At 43.4% G+C, this 22,835-nt stretch overlaps 1 protein-coding gene across 4 annotated transcripts; it reads left to right on the top strand.

The window, feature by feature from the left end:
* The first annotated feature begins 1,109 nt into the window (after window positions 1–1,109).
* LOC306778441 (transforming acidic coiled-coil-containing protein 1-like) lies at window positions 1,110–18,997 on the top strand. 4 transcript variants are annotated; one of them, XM_079269939.1, is made up of 13 exons: window positions 1,110–1,344; window positions 8,856–8,947; window positions 11,253–11,685; window positions 13,398–13,452; window positions 13,551–13,632; window positions 14,447–14,493; window positions 15,596–15,730; window positions 15,811–15,887; window positions 16,021–16,064; window positions 16,428–16,588; window positions 16,962–17,068; window positions 17,181–17,301; window positions 17,460–18,997. In XM_079269939.1, exons 1-13 carry the CDS (start codon window positions 1,280–1,282, stop codon window positions 17,526–17,528), a joined length of 1,488 nt encoding a protein of 495 aa, XP_079126065.1. In that variant the 5' UTR covers window positions 1,110–1,279; the 3' UTR covers window positions 17,529–18,997. The 4 variants fall into 4 exon arrangements, with proteins under 4 accessions (XP_079126065.1, XP_079126064.1, XP_079126063.1 ...); XM_079269938.1 differs by lacking the exon at window positions 1,110–1,344 and adding an exon at window positions 6,797–7,203 and having other exon boundaries at window positions 13,554–13,632; XM_079269937.1 differs by lacking the exon at window positions 1,110–1,344 and adding an exon at window positions 6,797–7,203 and having other exon boundaries at window positions 15,599–15,730.
* Window positions 18,998–22,835: the final 3,838 nt, after the last annotated feature.

Genomic DNA, 22,835 nt, shown 5'->3' with positions numbered 1-22,835 from the left:
TGAACGGTCACGTGGCTGTAACGTTACTTTAAACTGACTAAAGAAGTTAGCGTTACATATTCATACCAACGGTCATAGTAAATAGTGTGCTGAATGCTGTTTGTGAAATGAATGGCATGTGGTGAAGGTCTTTCAGTAATGAGGGAGCTCCACAGTGAGTCTCAGTGTGAGGGAGTTATGCACTAAAGCCTCTCAGGCCTGAGTCAGTATGATCTCCTTCTTCAGTCATCAAGAGGGTTAACTCTTACATTGTTGGTTAAATAGCTCTTCACATGTTTATACATCAGTTTTTCTCAAAAAGCCTTTTTTTCCTCACTGATTGCATTTGTATCGGGGTTAGAAGTCAAAATGCAGTAATTGTCTTAATGTAGGCAAACAAGCTGAGCTCTGACAGTGTGTGTGTGTGTGTGTGTGTGTGTGTGTGTGTGTGTGTGTGTGTGTGTGCGTGTGTGTGCGTGTGTGTGTGCGTATTGTCATGCTAAACCTCAATAGGGCTGCAGGGGTGGGTATTAGGTCACAGCAGGTAGTGGGAATGTGGCGCAACAAGTGGGACTTTGTTATAATGCCGCCAACTCTCCCGCCATCATCTTCCATCTCTCCCCTCTGGATCTCAGATCTGGTATTCAGCTGACTAACAAAGAAGAGACTCTTTCACACTTGAACAATGCTCTCACCCCTGTCAGATACCCCCCATGACACACTGACATGCACACACACACACACACACGCACACTCTACATCCACCCCCTATGGATTTAGTGCGCTTTAAACAATCCCTGTCACACACACACACACCACCTCTGTCTTTCTCCTTATAAAAGCTATGCTCTGCCTGCCTGACAAGTGAATGTAATCAGCATAGTGTGTGTGTGTGTGTGTGTGTGTGTGTGTGTGTGTGTGTGTGTGTGTGTGTGTGTGTGTGTGTGTGTGCACGCTTGTAAGAGATAGAGGGGGAGAGAGAGAGAGAGAGAGATTGTGAAGGGTGAGGAGAAGCAGAGCAAGGAGGCGGGACTGCCAGCTATTCATGTGTGATGAGTATTACTCTTGAGTATTTAGACCGTATAGCATCAACAGAGAAAAGAGAATGACCTCGTAGAGGAAAAGGCTGGTTGGCTGGTTAAATAGTAACACGACAGTCATGACAAGCAGTCCTTTGTGCCGCTCTGTCGTTGAGACGGACCGTCTGGAGGAGAGGCAGAGGTGAACCGTTGGAGGAGAACGGGGACGTATACGGAGAATCTGTGTTCAACCTGAAACACACACAGACTCGGCTGTTGCCATGGGGGGCTCCCTCAGCCAGCACAGGAAGGGCTCCGTCAGCTCCCCTCGGAAGAAGAGCAGCATGTAAGATGAGATGCTTCATTGTTTGTATGTCCGTGTGTGTAAGTGACAAGAAAAGGGAACCTGCACAGGCAGAGTGGGTGCACTTTATCAAAGAGAGTGGATCAACTCAGCCCTTTGGCAAATGAGATTGTGTTGTTGTTGTTGTTGTTGTGTGTGAACTCAGTGCTTCTGTGTCAGGGACGGGAAGAGGAGTCTGAGAGAAGAGGTTGAAGGGCAGAACTGAGACCTTGATGCTTCCAGGGTTTTTCCCTGCTGGACTGTAAGCAAATCAGCCCGTCGGACTGCAATGCACTCACGCAGCCTCTCCCGTAGTGCTGCTTTGAATGCTGTTTTGCTTTTCAAATCTAAAGGAAGAAGGAAGAGACGAGTGGTACAGCTGATGAGATTAGCAGAGAGGCTAATGTAATGAGCATGAGCTGATCATCCTCCTGAAATGAAGGCAGTGTCCAAGCCAAGCACAAGGGGTCATTGGTTTTTGACATTTTAGCAGTCGTTTGCGGTTAAAACTGTAGAAGAGATAACGCTGCTGCTGGCTATTAATTATTCAGCCGTGACTCAAATATTAAAGTGCCATGTTTATCATACAGGCGGTACAGTTTATTTCTGTCTGTGTGTGTCTGACATCCTTAATGTACCGTGTGATGTCAGAATGAAGGGAAAGGGAATCAAGAGGTTGTTGCTGAGGCATTCGTCAGAGCTTCAAAGCACTTAACTGCCCTCTTCCCGTTTCTCCTCTCATCCTTTGCGGTTGTTAATTTAAGAAGCGGTCATGCTCTGAGGCAGATGTGGTTTTGGAGATGGCGAGTGATAGTAAGGCAAGGACGTGAGAGCTCAGAGGGACAAAGCCATGTGAAAGCAATGCTCATTGTTATTTGTTTTATTCTTAAATCTCTCTGACCACGTGAGCATACTGTAGTTTCAGTGTTTTCGTCAGAGTATAGGTGGGGGTGGTTGCTCCCTGTGGGAAAACTGCCTTGGGATCTCTTGGGGTTTCTTTCAGCTTCTGGTCTAATTTTAGTCGGCTTAATCATTTGTTTCATCCTAACTGGAGCAGTCTCGGCTCTACAGTGGACTTCCTGTTCTTAAAAACATCCTGAACATCCAGACAGTCCCTCATGTGGGAACCGTCTGACCTGCATTTGGAGCTCCTTTCCCACTGCAGGGGTATGAATTCAGGCCAGTGTTCGCTGAACAACTTTTACTTTTTAGAGAAACACTCATTGTGAATACATGAAGACGGGCACAAAATGTGAAGATGAATTATGCAGAAGCTCATGCTGACGACCAGAATAAAAGTGAAACCACTAAATAATGTTGAAGTTAATGCCTGAAATCGATAACAATATTGCGTAAGTGAGGGTCACTTACGCAATATTGTTATCGATACTACGCTGCAAGGAATACATATTATAACCTTATAGCATTTTAAAGGGAAGTTAGTTGCATTTAACAGGCAAATGAAGATGAATGGAAACATAAAGTAGAGCCGTAGGGGGTGTGTTCTCTCTGTGCGTGCATGCGTGTACAATGTACACGCACTGTTGTCTGGGAATTGTTTGCTCTGGAGTCATTGTTGTAGTCCGAAACAATAGCTCAGTCGGTGTCTCCGTGACTCCTCTCGGGTGAACCCCACCTCTCTTTCAACCTCCTCCATTCTTTGTCCTCTTTTGTTTCATCCTGCCTCTATTAGTTCGGATATTCTGGTGCACCGTGGCACCGTGAGGGCTTCAGCTCCATTCAGTCTAACTCTGTTCACCCCATGCTACTTCTCCGCTCCGACTGCAGCTAATTGGTGTTCTCTATTAAATGTGCAGAGCTATGAGGAATGTAAAAAGGGCCGTGCTTCTGAGGAGCATATCAAAGACCTCTTTGAGCATCTGTGTCTCTCTGACACGGCTGTGTCCTAACGCTGCGTTAAAATATGAAAATCAACAAAAGATATGAAGTTAACATCATCAGCAGTGAGCTACCTTTTCTCTGTGTGTGTGTGTGTGTGTGTGTGTGGTGTTTATATTGATGTTTTCAGAGTGTAACACAGTCAGATATCCTATCATCTCTGTCATTTAGTTGTTTTTGATGTGAGGATTCTGGGTGAGAGTCCAATACTGACCACTAGATGGAGCCATATCACAGACCCAGCCAACAAATATGATATCATTCTGTTTATGCGGTGAGTCATTCGATGGACAGACAGACAGAGAGACAGACAGTTCATCCGTCTGTCCATCCCAGGAAGGATATATATATACATATATATATATTACATATGCACTAGTGTTTATGTCTTACATGAAAACTTACTGATAAACACAATAGTTGACATATTGTACACACATATGCTGTGTACTCACGCCTCTTCTTGTATCCTCAAATACACATTCACATCACATGGCCGTAGGTTTATGGCAGACTGTGTAGTCTCAACAGAGCCTGCGCCAGAACTTTACAACAACTTCCTGTTATTATAAATATCTTTTGTGCTGCTTTCTATTGAAACCAAACAATAGTGGCTCAACCTCTAAGCTTCTAGGGTCTGTGTCTCAGCCCTTTGGCACAGACAACATGCTGAGATCTCTGTTACTTTTAGCAGTTCTGGGTATAGAAAAATGTAAAAGAGAAGGAGATTGTGATGATGTCAAAAATCTAAATGGCTCATCCTCCTTGGGAGGACAAGTGTCTTATATATCCATTAGTGTGTCTAAAAATGATCACCGCAAATTCAATGTAAATCCACTCATTCATTCTTAAGATATTATGAATAGTTGGTCAGGAGAAACGTTGACCTGGTGATGCTGTACGAAATGTCCGATTGGTGACCTTCTGTCGTCATTCAGGGGGTTCAGAGGAAAGAGATGAACAGTCCGTGATAGTCAAGAAGCTTCTCTAATTCCCTCTTTGTGTACACACACACACACACACACATAGTTATCTCATCCAGTATATCACATCACCTCTGTTGTGGCTCACAGACGTGTTTTGTCCTCGCTGATATATTCTTAGCTCATAACCGCACATGCTGCTGTCAGTCAAAATGTAATTGATGATTAAGGACGTGCACTCTTGCTGGATTTACTGACGGCAAACAAACGTAACAGCCGGTGTTCGTTCGCCGTGTGGTGTAAAATGTCCACTCCTGTGTCCTGTGTGCTAAGATGGCAGCTCTCTAGTTGGCATACAGGGTGTATACTGTACGTGTGGTGTTGCCTCTGTTTCGCTGTGTGCTATTTGTGGTCTCAAGGTATTATATAAGAGCTCTCTCTCTCTGTGTTCCTTCTTCTCCGTCTGTGGTTCGTGTCTCGGCCGGGAATAGAGTCAGAGCTATTAACACCGTCCACTTCTGCATGTTGCCCCTCTGTTAAATACCTGTGTTTCCTGCGTGTTAATGTCCGGAGCAGGGCTGGAGATAGAGCATGTTTTCTGGTAATTCAATGAATAAACAGTCTATATGAAATCATAAAGCCTATTTTTGGATTCTCCTCTGTGAATTTAATACGTGGGAAATGAAAGGTACTTAGTATTTTCTTATATTTCTTGTATTATTTTATTACTATTATGGTTGCAAAATATACCATAGAAAACAATATCAGCCATGCTGACAATGTTTACATGCAGAGGAATCAGATCAAGACATAGTTTGATTTAACTACGCTAGTGTGTTCCCAGGAGCAGGACAAGTTAGTATGTGCTGGTTTTTATCAATTTACAGGACATAATTGTGTATTATAATATCTCTATATGATTTCATCACAATACAAAGAAAGACAATGTTGAATTATTCTCTTATTATACTCTCTGGCCTTTGGTCCAGAGGCATGTTTACAGCTTAGCAGAGTGAACACGGGACGTCTCTTACTGCTTGAGGGGGTTTGTTAGCTTTCAGGCAGATCATGTCCACAGCAAGACGGACGGGTTTGTCTTCTCAGCCGTACAGGCGCACAGATAAGGAAACAAGAAGACAATGTCAGGAATTCATTCAATGTCAGCAATGAATTTCACATTTCAGTCCTGCCCAAAAACTCACTTGTTATGTATCCGACTCTCACTCTTCATTTTTAATGAATGCTTTTTTTCTGCCATGCCTCTAATTTGCTCCATTTGTTCAGTCCAGCTATCACAGATTGAACAGAAGGTCTTTCTCCGCGTTCACCGGAGCGTGACATTATTTCTGAGTGTGTTTGTGCTCATCTATCCGCCCGCGTGTCTCTGTGGACCAGCTCAGTGTCATCAGTGGCAGAGCTCCTGTCTTTAAAGAGCAGGAAAAGGAACCTAAAAGTGCAAATAACAAGAAATGCATCTTTTCTTTCCCCGCTCACCTTTTTTCACAGAGGCTGAACCGTCCTCCCTTATTACATTCGTCATGGTTCGTGTTTTCTCAAAGAGCTCGTCTCATCTGGCCTAGATGTGTGTGTGAGAGAGAGAAATGTATAAATGTGAAAGCCTGTACTTACAGTTATATAAGCCACCTATGAACCGCCTCAGAGGCACGTGTGTGTGTGTGTGTGTGTGTGTGTGTGTGTGTGTGTGTGTGTGTGTGTGTGTGTGTGTGTGTGTGTGTGTGTGTGTGTGTGTGTGTGTGTGTGTGTGTGTGTGTGTGTGTGTGTGTGTGTGTGTGGGTGGGTGTGTGTGTGGGTGAAAGTGTGTGAGCAGCAATGAGAGCTTTAAACCAAATTACTTTTCTGTCAGTCAGATGGGTCGTGGCAGCGCTACTGTTGAATCTAGGTTTGCCGTATTGATTGTGTGCTGTCTGGCCTGGATGTTTTCATGGAATAATCGGCTACATTTCCAGTTCAGATTTTCTCTGTTTGTTTAGATTGTAGTGCTTATACAAAGTGCACTCTTAGTCCTTGTAAAACAACCTTTTCAACTCGGTCCCTTTATGTATCTAGGGAGGTAAACAACAAGTAAACAAACCATTAGCAACTCAAGTTACCTTTTTAAACTCTTTGTGGGCAGGCCGAACACATCAAGAAGACAGTAGATAGGGCTTTACTGCATTTTACTATTATAGTTTAAGGGAATTAGGGAGGTTTTAATCTCAGTGAGATGGGCTTTATTTTAAGATAGAATATTGTGATGTTATGAGTTCTGGATGAGCTTTATATCTGGTCCAAACTCATCTCCTGCATCTTTAAAATGATACTGTCAGCCTCATCATTACCTCCGCTGTTATCTTTTCATCTCCTCTTTGTTGAGGACACAAATGTCCCAGAGTAACCAGACGCTTCTTTGCCTCTTAAAACAGGAAGCATTGCCTCCCCCCCCCCCCCCCCCCCCCTCTGCAAACACACAGGAGCAGGGCGAGCCCACGTCTGTTAAGCAGCTGATCGGCCACCCAGATAGAGAGGGAGAGGGTGAGGGGAGGGGAGGGGAGAGAGGAGTGACGACTGATGCTCCAGTAATCTCTAATGTATGAGTCAGTGCAGTGGAGAGCAAAGCAGCAACAGCAGCAGCAGCGTGAGACACGTTTCCCCCTCATGAGCGTCAACAGAGCAGAAGGGCAGGATGGGAAAGCAGAGCGGTTAACCAAGAGGAGGAAGTGAGCAAGAGAAAGCAAGACGGACAGAAGCTGACGTTAGGTGGGAGAGAGGAAAGAAGACAGGTCCACGGCTCCTTTTCGAAGTAGAAAGGACTGTGGAAGGTCTTTGAATCTGTCTGACAGCAGCCACAATCGAAACAAGCCCAGAGGACGAGGAAGTTTTGCTATTTACTCTTGGAGGTGGCAGCAGGTTGAAAGACTCGACGTGCTGCAGGGATGTCCTGGTTGTCTCCGGTCCAGTGGGCCAAATGGACATGGTCAGCGGTGACTGGGGGTGCTGAGGACGAGGGGCAGCCCAGATCCAGGGATGACGGAGAGGCCAAGTAAGAGGGCTAGGCCACAGCGTTTGTGTGTGAGAGAGAGAGAGAGAGAGAGAGAGAGAGAGAGAGAGAGAGAGAGAGAGAGAGAGAGAGAGGGTTTATTGGGTCAGTGTAAGAAATAGAAACAGAATATCTGTAAAGGAATGGGTGATTTAATAAACAGCACTAGATCGATTGTGTTCTTGTGCGATGACTGCAGATTCCCCTGAGTCACACTGACAGGTGGTGGATATATACACACAAAGAGAGCAACACACACACACACACACACATACACATACACACACACAGACTGATGTGGTTGTATAATGCTGTGCATCCCAGTGTCTTGGTCATGCTGTCATTGGCTAAAAGCAGATTCTTAGTCAAAATACAGTTACTCCATTTTTGTTTGTCAGTCTCTGCTTTGTGTGTACCATCCTGTTTCTTTATGAGGCACCAAACCGGAGGATATGACTGTGTCCAAGGCTTGTTTTTATACGTGTGTGTGTGTGTGTGTGTGTGTGTGTGTGTGTGTGTGTGTGTGTGTGTGTGTGTGTGTGTGATGGCTGTTTGGCAGTTGGGGAACAGTTGCTGAATGTTGGGGGATGGGGGAAAAAGCCACAGTTTCCAAAGCTTTTGATTTCTTTTTCTGTCCATCGCTAGTTTCTAAGTAACCATCCAGGGCTGTGTGTGTGTGTGTGCATGTGTGTGTGTGCAGGGGGGGGGGGGGGGGGTGGTATGTATATTAGGATTAGCTCTGGCTCCAGCGTGCGTGAATGTGTTTGTGTGAACTGGTATCAGAGATGGAGTGTGGTTGTGTTTTGGCACAGAGAGCTTTGTTCCTTCTCGTGCTGTTTTTCATTAGAGTGCAGACGTTTTGATGTGTGTTGAAGCGGCTGGGAACGGGTACACACTCTCACACGCACACACACACACACAAACACACACAACCACATAAACTCTCACTCCCTCCCTTTTTGTCTCTCTACAGTTTGGGCATAAATTTAGGCTGGGTGTCACTGTCTAGGCAGCAGACCAAAAACTGTGTGTGTGTGTGTGTGTGTGTGTGTGTGTGTGTGTGTGTGTGTGTGTGTGTGTGTGTGTGTGTGTGTGTGTGTGTGTGTGTGTGTGTGTGTGTGTGTGTGTGTGTGTGTGTGTGTGTGTTTGAGTCGTGTGGGACACAGTGTGTCCTTGTTGAGAGGCAAAGGATGCAGGTGGCCTTGTAGGACTTCACTTCCTCTACCTTCCTCCGACTTCCTTTAAAATCAAAGCAGCTTGTTTATGTTCAGCTGCTTTGAACTCTCACTGTCACTTTAAGAAAACAGAAGATTGATATTTGAATATATGCTTATTTGTGAGAAAGAATTTAAAACTGCAACACACAATCCAGACTTTCACTGTTATATGTCCTTTAGTAGCATTTATGTCGTTATTCAGACTGATCAACATTTTCAATGTCTCATTGTTCTCAAAGACAGTAGACTGTTGTTCAATATGTAGCTTTAAACCAGACATGACTTGTTTTATCACATGCTTCATGAGAAGACTTCATTTTGTTTTATTGATCATATTTGTCAGTTACAGCACATTTTCTATTTCGAAAAGGAGATTTGTTGTATTTTTCTTTCCTTGTGGACGGTGTTTAAAGGTCTTCTTCTTCTCTCTCTCCTCAGTTCAGACTCGGAGGGAACCTTTGGGACTCCTGAGGCAGAGTCTCCAGGTGTTGTGAAGCTGCTCAGCCACCTGGACAACTCCAACCACACAGGTTAGACGGCTCCGTGAACCCGGGGCTCTTACTTGTCAAACTCTGTCACACCTAAACGATTGCTTTGGATATATATTCTCAGGCTATCGGCTTGGTTTCACGCCTCAATACCTTTTGGTACCAACTGAAATCATCTACCGAGTACTGAAAATTGACGTTGTTTGTTTATTCTCTGATCAAATAAGTCTATAATGTGTTTTCATTTCGGCAAAGTACTCGTATCGCTGCTCGTGTTTAGACTTAACAGAGTAATCTAACATTAGGCTGAAAAGAGCAGCCGAGCTGTAATCACACCCGACACTGATGTCACAATGTCCAACAGTCCAATCCAGCAGATTGCTTGAAGCAGATAGCTTTAAGGCACAAAGGTGTGTTCAAGGGCTGGTTCATGCAAATCACAAACTATGTTCTACCTTTAGTCGGACCTGATCGTGGAGATAGTTTTAGTTGTGCAGTATTTGAGATATTTGGCTTTAAGATTCAGGTTAGGGTTTGTGTTTTGGGAGACGTTAAATGTAAATTAATTTAAATGTAAACATCCTGTCAGACACACTCTACGTATTCGGTTGATTAATGAGCAGCAGATTAATCTGGCCAGAGAAGCTCACTGCTGTCCGATCCACAGTGATGAAGTTGGAATCAGACACGTTTTAACCTCAGCATATGGGAATAACAGAGAGATTAATGTGATGATTAATGAGTCTGGTTTGCAGACAATAACAGTCTCCTTTCAATGCTAAACCAGTCACACGCTCTGTACAAAACATGTGTTGGTTTCATCAATAAAAGTTTGACTGTGTGGAGGAATCGATATTCTGGTTGAGTGTAATTAGACCGTAACGTCTCAGGGGGAAACCCTCACTGTTAGTAATAACAACCACAGGCTACAATCAAACTGTGCTGTTGAACCAGGACACAGCTGAACCCGTACACCGCTTCTCTCTCTCTGACTTCTCCGTCTGGTTTTCCTCTTTTTCGTAGAGTTGTGTAATAAAGCCTGATGTTGTCTTTGTTGCTAGGCCACGTGTGTACTCTGCATGACTGGGTGTGGTTCCGCTACATCTGTTCCCTTTCTCCAAAGGCTGGGTGTGTGTGTCTGAAAGTACCCAGATTTTGAGCAGAAGCTTACATAAACTTGCATCAATCCAATGTATGATGTAATAACACTCTGGACTTCAGTCATGACAAAGGTGTGAGAAGCTGTTATCTGCTCGAAAGTGAAACCACAACGACTTCATCCACGTTTTGAGCAAGTTGAGAAGAATTGCAGAGGAATATAAGAGAGTCTTTCTAGTTGTATCATTCTGTGAGCTTTACAGTGTGAGTGGGTGTGTTTGTCCCGGGCTTCAGCAGCAGAGTGCCTCAACAGAGACCAGCCTGCTGCTGTGGTCGTTAGCTCGCTGTTAACGGGATGTGTGAGGACACAGGATGTGAAGTGCTCTGAGAGGAAGCCAGCCGCCATTTTAAGTGTTCTAACAGGAGAAGAAGAAAGCTGTCAATTCAAGTTGAAATCCCTGAATGACAGATACAATCATCAAGTAGCCACAGGATGGGGATGTTGTAAGCATTGAGATCTGCTTGTCACTGGGTCTGCCCTGCTGTGGATCTCCTTCTAACTTTCTGACAAGTGCTTCTCAGTTGCCTCCATCTGAAACTCAGTATTGTGGTGAGCCCCAAGGTTCTGTTTTGGGTCCTTTTCTGTTTGCTTGGTATAAACTTCCCTTTGGACGGATAATAAGTAATTTCAAAGGTATCTCCCATCACTGCTGTGCAGATAATAGTGCCATTTACGGCCACAGCAGGCAGCTATTTTCCGTTATATTTTTCATCCAAAACCGAGGTATAATTATGGACAAGCCACTGGCTCCTTAAGTGTTTCATTCATTCTGGATGTTTCAAACTGAAAAACATTGCAAAACTCAGGCCCATTGTGTTTTCCGCCCGTCTCTACTATTGTAACTCCTTCTTCACCTTCCTGAGAAAAACAACCCTGGATTGTTTGTAAGTTGTCCTCTAAAAGGTTCTATGTGACGCCGATGTTGATTTCTATACACACGTATTTACCATTCGATTAAGGATTCTTGTAATCACTCTCATAGCTCTTCAGTGTGAGGCACCAGCCTAGATCTACTGCAGTCCTATGTCCCCAGCAGGTCTCTGATCAGGCTCTGTTAGTTATTCCTCACTTCAGACTGTTTTTATAAGCCGCTATTATGTGTCTGTTGTCTCATTTCTTTTATTTACCTGCCCTTGAAAGGTTCTATGTAAACTTAGTTATAAACTTCCATCTCTTCTGTTTTCGCAGTTCTTCCTGATGTCACAAACCACTTTCTGGACAAGAACTCCAACCAGGATGTGGGCCCAGTTTCATCCCAAGAGGTTGATTCCCTGAACAACCTCACCGGCTCTTCACCAAACGACCGCAGCTTTGGTTTGGACCAGAACCTCAACCTGACCCTCAGCAGCTATCCCGGTCCTGGAGGGGGCCTCTCGCCATCCAGCCCTGTGCCCAAGCCTCAAGCCCTCCGGCCCCCATCGTTGTCCTTCCTTTCCCCGCTGAACAAACCAGATCCTTCCGAGGTGGACGACCAGGCTCCGGTGACGTCTGACTCCAGCCCGGACTCGAACTTGATCTCCAGTCATGACATTTGTGTGGATCCCGACTTGCTTAATGGCAACATGAACTCCAACACACAAAACACAAAACTGACCTGTGAGGCCAACGGCACAAGTATCATGTGAGTAAAACACAGAAGTACACAAAGGCCTCTTCAGCAATCCGTCAGTGGCTGAAACTGAACTAATACGACTCACAGATTTATTTTCAAGCTGAACAAACAGCGCTCTCTCTTTTATGGTCGCAGGGCACATTAATGAATGCTCGCTATTGTGCACAAGGAACCTGAAGGAATCGAAGTGTTCCCGTTACGACCGACTGTCTCGGCCTGTTGTGCATCTTCAGATGTTGTTTGTCTCCTGCACGGCCATTCATTCATCACCAGCGTTATTATAGTTTTAAATGTTTTACTTTTAGTTATCATTTTATTTTAGAATTTCACTTTTTTAGTTCAGTTTTCAGGATGATTTGATTTTGATTTGCTTGCATGATTCCACAGAGGCAGATTTTCAGTGTTCATAGCTGCATGAAGTATTTTTACTGTTCTTCGCTTGTGGACAGAAAATGTTCTTTGAATGGTAAAGAGTCAAACAACGCCCTCTTGTGGTGTTTTTCTGTTCAGTTTCCTTTTAAAGAAGAATCACGACCCAAAAAACAACACAATTGTAATTATTGACTTTTTGTGATAAATACAACAATGAACTACTGACCACATGTTGTTAGAAGAACCGTTGCTTGTTTGGTAATTTATCAGTTCGGTTCTGTTCTCCAAGAGGATCAGATTTATTCGAAGATTATTTGTATTGATATTTTTTAAGTAAATGGACAACATGATACTAAATATAGAAACAGGCTCTTGAATTACACATGTAATGGGTTGCATCTTATAGGCCAGTATACTGTGTACAGTATAGTACATTTCCATTATATTACATATTGTCAATATGCAGTTTATTGTATTGATACTTGTAGCCCATTTGTCTTTTGTTGGAGGGTTTGCCTGCTGTCCTTTCCGTGTGATGGCTATCTTTCTTTGCAGCCAAAAATATTTCAGATGTTCATCCTTAGTGACAAGTTTGTTCACAATTTTTCCCAGATAATAATTAATCAGATCATAAACAATCAACTGTTGTTCCAAATACTTTCATTATCTCTTCACAAATATCTTGCCAATATAAAAGATCAAAGGACAAGCAGGAAATACTTGATTTTTAGTTCAAAGCTCTTATCATAGTACTTCCTGTGTACTTTTAGTCTTTTTTTATTTACCTAACTATAATAACCTGCACTCCCCTTGTGTTTAACCCTGTCCTGTCCTCTCCTGTCTTTCCTTCAAACCTGTCATTCTGTTTCCCTTCTCTCTGTGTGGCATCAGGACTGCTGAGCAGGTCCATTTCCTCTGTGTTCTGTTGTAAGTACTGTATAACTGTATGTTTGTAACCTCAGTGCTTGTTCTTGAAACAAGTCCAGGTCCAGGCACATCTGACCTAAATTTTCCTTCAATCACAAACTGAAGGTGAACAGTAGGAGTAGCTTTAGAATGTAGAGGAGAGAGAGTGTTAGTGGAAACCCAATAATTCCCTCCAGCGCTCTTATTTCAATTTGGCAACAATCTCTTTCATTAATCTGCTTTTTGTTCTGCTTAATTCAGCACTTACGGCAGATCATGCAAACTCAGCGCACACACAGAGCAGAGCAACGAGGTCTGGCTGTAAGGCTTTCTGTCTCTCCTGCTTCCTCTTCTCATCATCACACCTGCCCGCATGTACACACATGCAGATTCATGATCAAGATAGTGTTGACGCTGATGTAGTTCTTGACTTTCATTCACAGGAACTCCTGTAAAGTGAAGCAGTCCGAGCCGATGCAAAAGGACTTCAGCGGACCGGTGAGACTGATAATGTCTGTACTGTATCGTGTCGTAGCATTGGCTCTAGAACAGCTTCATACAGTCAGCGAGGCTGATTATGTTTGCGTCTGTGAAAGGAGGACCATCATGGAGACCACGCCACAGACGAGGAGAAGCTGGCGAGCAGTACCAGTGTCAAACCAGACAAGGACCAAAGCGGTGAGTAATCAATGAAGGTTGATTTGAATGTTGTGCCACCCGGTTACAGCGCTTCACTGAAACAGCAGTGAACAGCTCATTAACATCTCTACTCTATATCGATCAGATAACTGGATGTTAAAGTTTAGACGGCATTCTTTAGCTTCGCTGTTTCAATACCGGACCGTGAGAAGGTTCATCTTTGCCCAACAGTTACACACAACATTAATGTTTAACGAGCACAGTCCAGTTGTTCAGAGCAACAGTACGGTTGCTCTGTTGTTTTGGTGTGATCAGTCAGATCGCACTGCTACAGATGTTGCGTAACTGCATCACGTGCAGTAGCTTGAGGTTTTGTTGTTTCTAAACGGGGCGTGATGTTTCTTATTTTTTATTATGAGCATTAGTATTTTTCCAGCGTTGTCCAAAGACAAAGATGTACTGAGCTGATATTTGCATGAGTGCCTTGACACTTCTGTTGATGTCTTAACTAGTCATTTAGGCTCATTGTTTGTTCTCACTTCAGTGATTTAAGTGAGTTTATTTTAATGCGAGACTTAAGTAAAACGAATAACTACACATTAAAAGGATTATATTGCGTTTTGCAAGTCATGGGAATACTTTTTGCAGATCGTACATCATTAATCAGCAGTGTCTATGAGCACATGGTTATAGAGTGATATTTATAGTGAGAAATACAATTGGAGAACTGTTGTAATACTTGTCATGTCCTGCCACCTGTTGACCATGATGATGAACCATATTACATGATAGGCCACAGCATCTCTGAACCTTCATTCTTATTAACATGAGTATCACTTTCTTCCCGTTCAAGACTGCCATGTGACATCAAAACCTGAGGACTCAGACTGCTGCTCAGTGGTAAATAAATACTACAATCAGTCACTCATGTCCTCTCCCCTATATGTGCTGCGTCAGGCCTATATACAGCTATCTGTTTTCCATCGTGGTACTCTCATGTCTGTGACAGTTGTCATCTAAGCAAGAAATGCAACTACAGTGTGAACCCACCAGTGACCACTAGATGGAGATGAAGCGCTCTTTTCTTAGTTGAACTAGAGACAGTGCTTTGGTAAAACTAAAGTGTTCCATCAGTTGCAGCAGAGAAACAGCTTTCACAAGTCTGGATGTGTCCCAGCATTACACTGTAATGGTCCCATTGGCACATTGTGTTCAGCTCTTTGTACTTACATCATTTGAATTTGGTGATATTTAGTCAGTAAATGAAACATTGTGCAGGTAGAGTGTGTTGTGACTGAAATATAAAAGTGCAGGTTTGTGTTATTATTATTATTAATATTATTGTTATTTTCTGAAGCTGCAGTATGATCACCAGTCTGATATGATGGCCGCACTGTGCTGTACGACAGCAGGAGGTACTTAGTGTCTGCCACCGTGTTCATGTACTCAGGTGACAAATGGATTTAGATTATCATTCAGTCATAATCCAGGGACGGACATAATGAGAGAGGAGAGACGGGGAGAAGAAGAAGAAAGGATTGAGATTTGTAAGAACACTGATTGAAAGGCATGAGGGTGAAAAATGAGAATGTGAGAAGTTTGAGAGACGATGATGAGTCATAATCTGCAGTTTATTACAGACATAAATGTTCCTTTTTGTTTGTTTCTCATTAGTTGATTCAAACTAATTGATGATACAAACTGTAGCTAATAACATGACATTTGCATTGGCTTTTCTTAGCACCTACAGAACAATGGGTTTATGCATTTTATACTCATAAAAGGAAATATTTGAAGACAATAAATAACACCAAACTAATGATGAGGAAAAACTGGATGAAAAGGGGAATTTGTTTTAGTGTAAAAGGCATCGTGTTATGGTAGTATTTTTGAATTCTACATGTGCTTTTGTGATGAATACTCTTCTTCTTAAAGTTTGGGTGGGCTTTCCCGCCATTAAACTATTGGATGTTCAATAACACAGATTTTCTTCTGCCTTCAGCAGTTTGAAGACCAATGCAAACTGAAGAACAAGCCAGAGGGAAGTGAAATGCAGAAAACAGGAAGTCAGGTCCTGGACTCCATCTGCATCAGTGAGGCAGAAAAACATGCCGTTCTCACCCTCATTAGAGAGGAGGTACACTCATCCAACATGACATCCGTGTGTTTGTTTTCTTTACATGCACAGTTCTGCTCACCGGAGGTGTCTCTTTTCAGATCATCACTAAAGAGGCAGTAGCCAACGACTGGAAGAAAAAGTACGAGGACAGCAGACAAGAAGTCAGTGAGATGAGGTGAGACAATCTGTTGCTTCATGCTTTTTACTCAGCCGTCACTGATTTGATGGTGGTCACGTGACGTTTTGATAGATCGAAACATTCTGTCATAACGTCAAGTAAGGCTTGTGTGTGTTTCGTCTTATTACAGGAAGATTGTTGCAGAATATGAGAAGACAATCGCTCAGATGATCGGTGAGTAGAAATGTTAGAAAGTACAATCTATTTAAAATTGTGTGGTCAGGGCTGCAGAGCAGACATCTATTTTTCATGTAGCCGTTTATTTCACTGTTGTCTCTCATGAGTTTAGTGCCACTGTGTGATTTGTGTCATCTTGTACTGTGAGTCTCCTGTTTTACTGACTTATGTGCAGTAACTTTAATCCACATTCTCTTGTATTGGGAGAGACAAAGCAACAATTAAAAAAACGAATGTTTCACTCCAGTCCTTTCCCTTTGTTTGTGAATGTATCCCTGTTTGAATGCAATGTTTCATGCCGTTACCAGACATAATACCATAAATACTCCGCAATAATGTCTTCTTCTCCGCTCTTCTCAGAGGACGAGCAGCGCAACAACCAGAGTTCCCAGAAGGCTTTGCACACTGTGACGATGGAGAAGGAAGCCGCTCTGGCAGACCTGAACTCCGTGGAGCGCTCTCTCTCTGACGTGTTTCGGCGTTATGAAACGATGAAGAGCACCCTGGAGGGCTTTAAGAAAGTAAGCGGTCATAAGTTCATGTCCAGATAACTGCTCAAGGAAAGTGTCGGTTTCAAGTACTGAGGCGATCAGACGATAGCAGCACACATTGGAGGGCTCTAAGAGGATTACGATCAGAATAAGGTTGGAAAGTTTCCCTCTGAGTAGGGCAGTGGTCGCCTAGAGGTGAGAGCAGCTGGGGTTTACATTGACGATCACTAGATAAACCTGGCCCTCAACTCAACAAATACATTCTCTTACTCAACAGCTGCCGCAGAATTAAACCCCTCGATTGAAGAAGTTAACCCCAGAATCTTGACCCCCCCCCCAGTTGACTCGCAGCTGGATTAGAGCAGCAATAACGCTCTGCTTGTTGTTTCTGTTCCTCGTACAGAATGAGGAGGTGCTGAAGAAGTGTGCTCAGGAGTATCTGGCCAGAGTCAAGCAGGAGGAGCAGAGATACCAGACACTTAAACTCCATGCTGAGGAGAAACTAGACAAGTATGTAGAGATTGAAATGAAGTCAAATTTTCCTGTCAAGTCAGTTATAACAAATCAAAAGCTTTACAGGTTTGAGATAATGTTAATTTCCCTCATCCCACACATCTCTCAGGGCCAATGAGGATATTGCTCAGGTGCGCGCAAAGGCGAGCTCAGAGAACACGGCGATGATCGCCAGTTTGAGGAAGGATCAGATGAAGAACGAGTCTCTGGAACAAGCTCTGCAGCAGAAGGTAACAGTCATCCTCATCTTTCTGCACGCTGATTCTACATGAAACTTTTTGCTCTAAAAAAAAAAAAGCCCCAACACAACATATTTACCGTATTTGTACACTATAGCATATAGAGATGTATTAAATGTACATATGCATCCTTTGTTGTGTTGTCATAGAATCAAGAGATGGAGGAACTCACTAAGATCTGTGATGAGCTGATTGCCAAAATGGGAAGAATAGACTGAGATCACTCCCTGTGATCAGACAACTAGCGTCCCTCCGGTCCTGCCTAACAGCGACGCCCTGTGCATGCCCCCAGCCATCTGCCAGCCCTGCATCACAGAGACTGCTTCTATACAGATGTCTAAAGTAACTTCATGTATACTAAAATTGCACTACTTGTGACCTGAATCAAAAAGGTTCTCTACATGCTAATAATCGTTGTAGTTGGGACTCTGTTATGTGTATGTGGTCACGTTGTATTGTTTGCATTTTTGCCCAGTATGAGGCTGTCTGGACCTCTTGTGCTTTCGCCCATCATGCCAGTGAGCAACAAACTTCTTGTGACTCAATTTAAATTCCCAGCAGCTTAACGGCTAAATTTCCAGCAACTCCTGGGAGGACATCATGCAGGCGGGGGTTGTTTCAGCATTACATTTAGGCATACAGTATATTTCGCTTTGACAAGGATTGTTTTATAGTAATGCAGCAATCCATGTATTTTTTTATCAAGTGAACAAGGATTTTACTCTGAAAGAGCAAAGCTCAGGGGTATTGTGTGGGGCAGAACGAGGTCAGGGCTGCACAAGAACTGTAGGAAAGGATTAAGGATTATTTGAGGAAAGACAGTAGAGCTCAGAGGCCTTGGTTTGTTCAGGAGAGACATTGAAACCAGACTGAGTTTGGACCACATGTCAGTAAAACTAACGCTGCAAATAATTCAAAGCATTTGCTTTATCTAGATTCTGGACAATTCAAGTAGCTGCGGAAAGTGTATCAGTCACAAGTATGATAACTGGACAATCATAGACTTTACTGTAATTATATAACTTAGTGGCATTGTCTTGTCTGAAGTCAGTAAAGACAAAACTTTATGCTGAAGAGAAACGAGAACAACTGGAAAACATTAAAGCATAGTGACTCTATATTTTTGCTTAAATATATTTGAATCTATTATAAGGAAAGCAAGCACTGCAATATGTCAACAATTATTTTCTTGTTAAATCCTCACTGTGTCACAGTGTCCACTGATCACATTTACCTCCAACCAAGAAAACTAGAGTGCTAAAGAGCTTTGTACGAGGTTTCTGTCTGTTGCTCATGCCTGTATTTACAGCACTGCACCAATTATTCAGCAGATAAATCTGTTTCTTTGCATGATTATTTTCATAGCTTTGTATTTCTCAGAATGCAGATTGTTTTCTTAACACACAAGTCAAACTAGTTGTGTAGTTGTGACTTAGGAGGCTGTGATTTAGTAACTGGGTATCAGGTATCAGCCACAGTTTATATTTGTGCCATTCTAATTTCACGTTACATCTCGTTGCTCAGCTGGTTTGTCTGTGCTTTACAAAGTATTGTTTTGTCACTTTAGCCCCTTTCTTTGATTATTGTTTGTACATTGAAATGAGGATCTCACACTTGTGTTGACACTTTGAGGACTAACAGTGTGTGGGTGTGTACATTTGCCTGAATAAACATAAATATAATTTGTTCTACTACAAGTTGTTCATGTTTTCTTTTACTTGTGCTTCAGCAGTTTTCATTATTACCTTTACCACAGACTCAAAGCAGAAAAGTATACATTCTCACAGTGTGTGTGTCAGTGGGATGTTATCAGTGTGCGTGTCACGGCCTCAACTTTAGCTTCAGCACTGGTAATGAAGCCCAGTGTTCACCCCCCCCCCCCCCCCCACACACACACACACACACACACACACAAAGAAACACATCCCAGCTGAGAGCTGAGGCAGTGATGTGAGAGACTGCGTTCTGCATTCACGATTTGAAACGTGTCTGTAGTTACAAAAGCAGTGTTGTAGAATCAACACTCAAAGAAATAAACTCAAAATCCTGACTGACCTGTAACTGCCACCCTGTTAAAGCTTGCTCGGTTAAGCCCATTAACACAGGCTGCTGGCTGTGCAGCATCGATGGAGATTACAGAGATAAGACCGTAATGCCCTCAGACACCTTCCTGTGCCTAAACCCCCTCAATTCTCCTCCTCTACCTCAACCCCTCAGTGTTCCCTCCATCAGAGACTCCTCTCAGCTCACCCTCTCTTTCTCTGGACTCTAGAAGACACAGTGACAGGCGGCCAGCTGCCATGAAGACTCCTCTGGCCCTGCTGCTTCTCATCTCTCTGGCATGCCACAGTAAGTTTTTACAACACTGATACCAACATTGGATTTCGGGGTTTCAGTATTGGGGAAAGATTTAGTTAGTTAACAGCAGGCAGACTAATTGCTGAGAGTTTACCGAAGCACCGTGACTCAGGGGATCCAGGATTTTTGGTTCCAAAAAGCAGATACTGGTTGAAGAGTGTTGATTGACGCAGCAGCAAAGCAGTTTCAGCTTGAGGTCTGCCCGATTTGGGAGATTTTCCATAACATACCAATCTATCACAGATTTAAACCTGCAAGGCTCGAACGATGTTCATGTCGTGGCATGGTGGAACAATCTATACACGTTGGTGTGACATACAGCAGCTTTCATTGTGTGCAAATGTATCCCTGTCACAAATTTGAGGAAGGGACTGACTAACTCCACGAACTGTACCTGCAAGTGAGTGTGTGTGTGCCTGTGGTGAAAGCATGTGCGTCTGCATGCTTTCACCCACCTGTGAACATGCATGCTGAGTCTCAAGTCAGGTGGTCTCTCCTGTTCTGTCTGCAAAGGCCACGCCCTTAAATGTCACACATGCGTGGCGTCCAATGAGGACGACTGCGACAGACACGGCTCCACCTCCTGCCCTCAGTATGCTGATGCCTGCTCCACCATCACAGGACCCAGTGAGTAAACAAACACACACACATACCAACACACAACCAGGAAAACATGCAGGGCAAGTATGATTTGGTAAAATAAAGCCTCGCTAGGGGTCGGCGTAACGCTTACAACCAACTGCATGTGTGTAGAAGCAGTTTAAAGAAGTCAGTAAAGCTTATAGTAGTGCACATCCATTGACAAAGAAGTGGGTTAAAATCTGTATTAAAACCCACAAGGAACAAGTATTATGATTATGAACTGTTGAATGCTTTGCAGATACATGGCCTCATTTTTCTTCTGTCAATACTTCTTCTGTCTTCTGTTTGTTTATGCGTGTGTGTGTGTGTGTGTGTGTGTGTGTGTGTGTGTGTGTGTGTGTGTGTGTGCGCGCGTTAAGAGCAGAAGAGTGTGGTAGGGAGTTCACCGTGGTCACAGCGTCGTACCAAATTAACACAAGTGGTCAGTCTTCAATCTCTTCTGAGCAACTAAACTGTGAACGTCTGCCGGCCTCACACATCCCTCTCTCTGTCTCGCTCTCTTTCCAGACACCGTGATGAAGTCGTGCACCTACAAGGCTTTCTGCGACAAGGCTCATGGCGTCAGCTCGGGAGCCAAGATGGAATGCTGTTTTGGCGACGACTGTAACGGGCCCCACCGGAGCCACAGCCGTGGGGATCACCAACGCAACAGCGCAGGGGCTCTGGCCTCCAGCCCCGTCCTGCTCATCACGGCCCTGCTGCTGCGTGTGGCCGCCAGTCAGCTGTGATTCATCCGTCAATCCTTCCAGTCATTTGCTAGGTTGTCCATCCACCTTCTCCTCTTTGTCACTGTGCCCCTCGGGGATTTTCAATGCAAGTTGAATCCAATGGATTTGAGAGTCAGAGAAAAGCTTCAGCACCTTTGATTGTGTTATTATTTTATTATCATCAAACACTTGAATAGTAGCCTCATCATTTATGGTGTTATCTTATCTAGAGTGTTCACTTGCAGATGATCCAAAGCTGTAAATGCTAACCTGTGAACCAGAGAGTGTTTGTGGCGAATAAGTCTGCACAAAGTAAAGAACGCCTATGTTTTGTGTGATAGCCGCCCGGTGTGGTTTCAGTAGGTGCTGGGGTGCCTCAGTGGGTAGCTAGTGTGCAGCTCGCTTGACACCATTGAACCACATTATTCACATGTGTCAACGCCATGCAAACCAGACAGAAAAGTATTTTAACATCACAGTCTTTAGAATTTTGTAATGATGTATTTGGTACTCTATGCATGCAAGCTTGTTTGCATAAAGATACAATCACACCCGTATTGTGGTGTGTGTACAGTGTGTGTTTGTTCAGACCATCTTGGTGTGACATGTATCTGTGGAAACATCAGGACTTCCTTCTTCAACTGTGTAACTTGAATCCTGTGCAGTCGCCACAGGATATGAAGTCAGTGAGGTAGGTCTCCCTCCTCAGGCAGGTCATATGACGTGCAACCACTTCCTCTTAACAAGAGGACACAAATTAACCAAAAGAGGGGGAGGGGAGGGGGGGGGCAGATTACAGCATCACTCCTGTAAATGCAGACACAGTAATTGTTGTTTCCGCACTTATAAAAGTGACGGGCTCAGCAGAGAGGAAGATTCTACATGTACATGTGTGGAAACTTTAAACAAGACAGATTATTGACGAGACGTGTTGAAACCAGGAGGTCAGGTCAGTTCATCCTCCGAGCTCTTTTACCGTCTTCTCAGGAGTTTCATCACAGGACTCAAACTGTGGTCACCTTTGTGTACAGAAGGGACAAACCTGAAGCAAAAGTGAAGTACTGTATTTAAGCACTGTTGTACTTTCTACACCCCCAGATTTGTCAGATCTTGAAGTTGCTACTTTTACAGATTAAGATTGACAAAAATAAGATCAGAAAATAAAACGCATTGCTGAAGTTGAAACCATGGGGATAGTCAAGCCAAGCACCAACTCGATCACCTACAATAATTAAACACTGTTATTCTGCCAGACTCTCTGAAAAGGACCAATCTGCATCAGTAGCATCTGAATTTCCAGCCCCGTCGTGCTACTGCTAAGAGACATCTTCTCTCTCTAATTGTAGGTTAAATCCTACAAGTACTTACAGATGACATATATTAGGCTTTTAAAGCTGATTTGATTTTTTTGGACCATATATCTTTCAAATTGTTGTTTTTAGCCACAACTACATACACAGAAATCAACAGGATTTAGTACTTCCCCAACAAAAACACCTGGTATATGTTGAGACGGCTTTGGAACAACATTATTCAATGCAGGAAATATAATCGAACAGTAAAAAGGGAATGTTTGTGATTTTTAAAATCTGATCAGACAATGTCACAGAGTTTGGTTTGGTGACTACAGTCAAGATTTGTAACAGTGTGAGGGGAGACTTCTAAAATCCTGCTGTGGCCCTGCTATTGGTGGAGCACTTTACATTTTGGTAGTCCTGTTGCTACTTTTTGCAATTTTAAAAGTACATGGAGTGAAGGTTTTTTCCCCCCCAACTGCTTTTGGCACATCATATTGCACCTCTCACACTCACCTCCCAT

Source organism: Melanostigma gelatinosum (genome assembly GCF_949748355.1).
Source record: "Melanostigma gelatinosum genome assembly, chromosome: 6".
NCBI lineage: Eukaryota > Metazoa > Chordata > Actinopteri > Perciformes > Zoarcidae > Melanostigma > Melanostigma gelatinosum.
Note: the sequence above shows the minus strand (reverse complement) of the source record. Positions and strands in the feature narration are given on the sequence as shown.

Bases quoted from the DNA above. Each gene is read 5' to 3' on its own strand.
- LOC306778441 (XM_079269936.1), top strand. From the start codon at position 7,097: ATGTCCTGGTTGTCTCCGGTCCAGTGGGCCAAATGGACATGGTCAGCG. The intron at 11,686-13,397 runs GTGAGTAAAACA...TTTCATTCACAG, and splicing joins GCCAACGGCACAAGTATCAT to GAACTCCTGTAAAGTGAAGC. The intron at 13,633-14,446 runs GTGAGTAATCAA...TTCCCGTTCAAG, and splicing joins ACCAGACAAGGACCAAAGCG to ACTGCCATGTGACATCAAAA.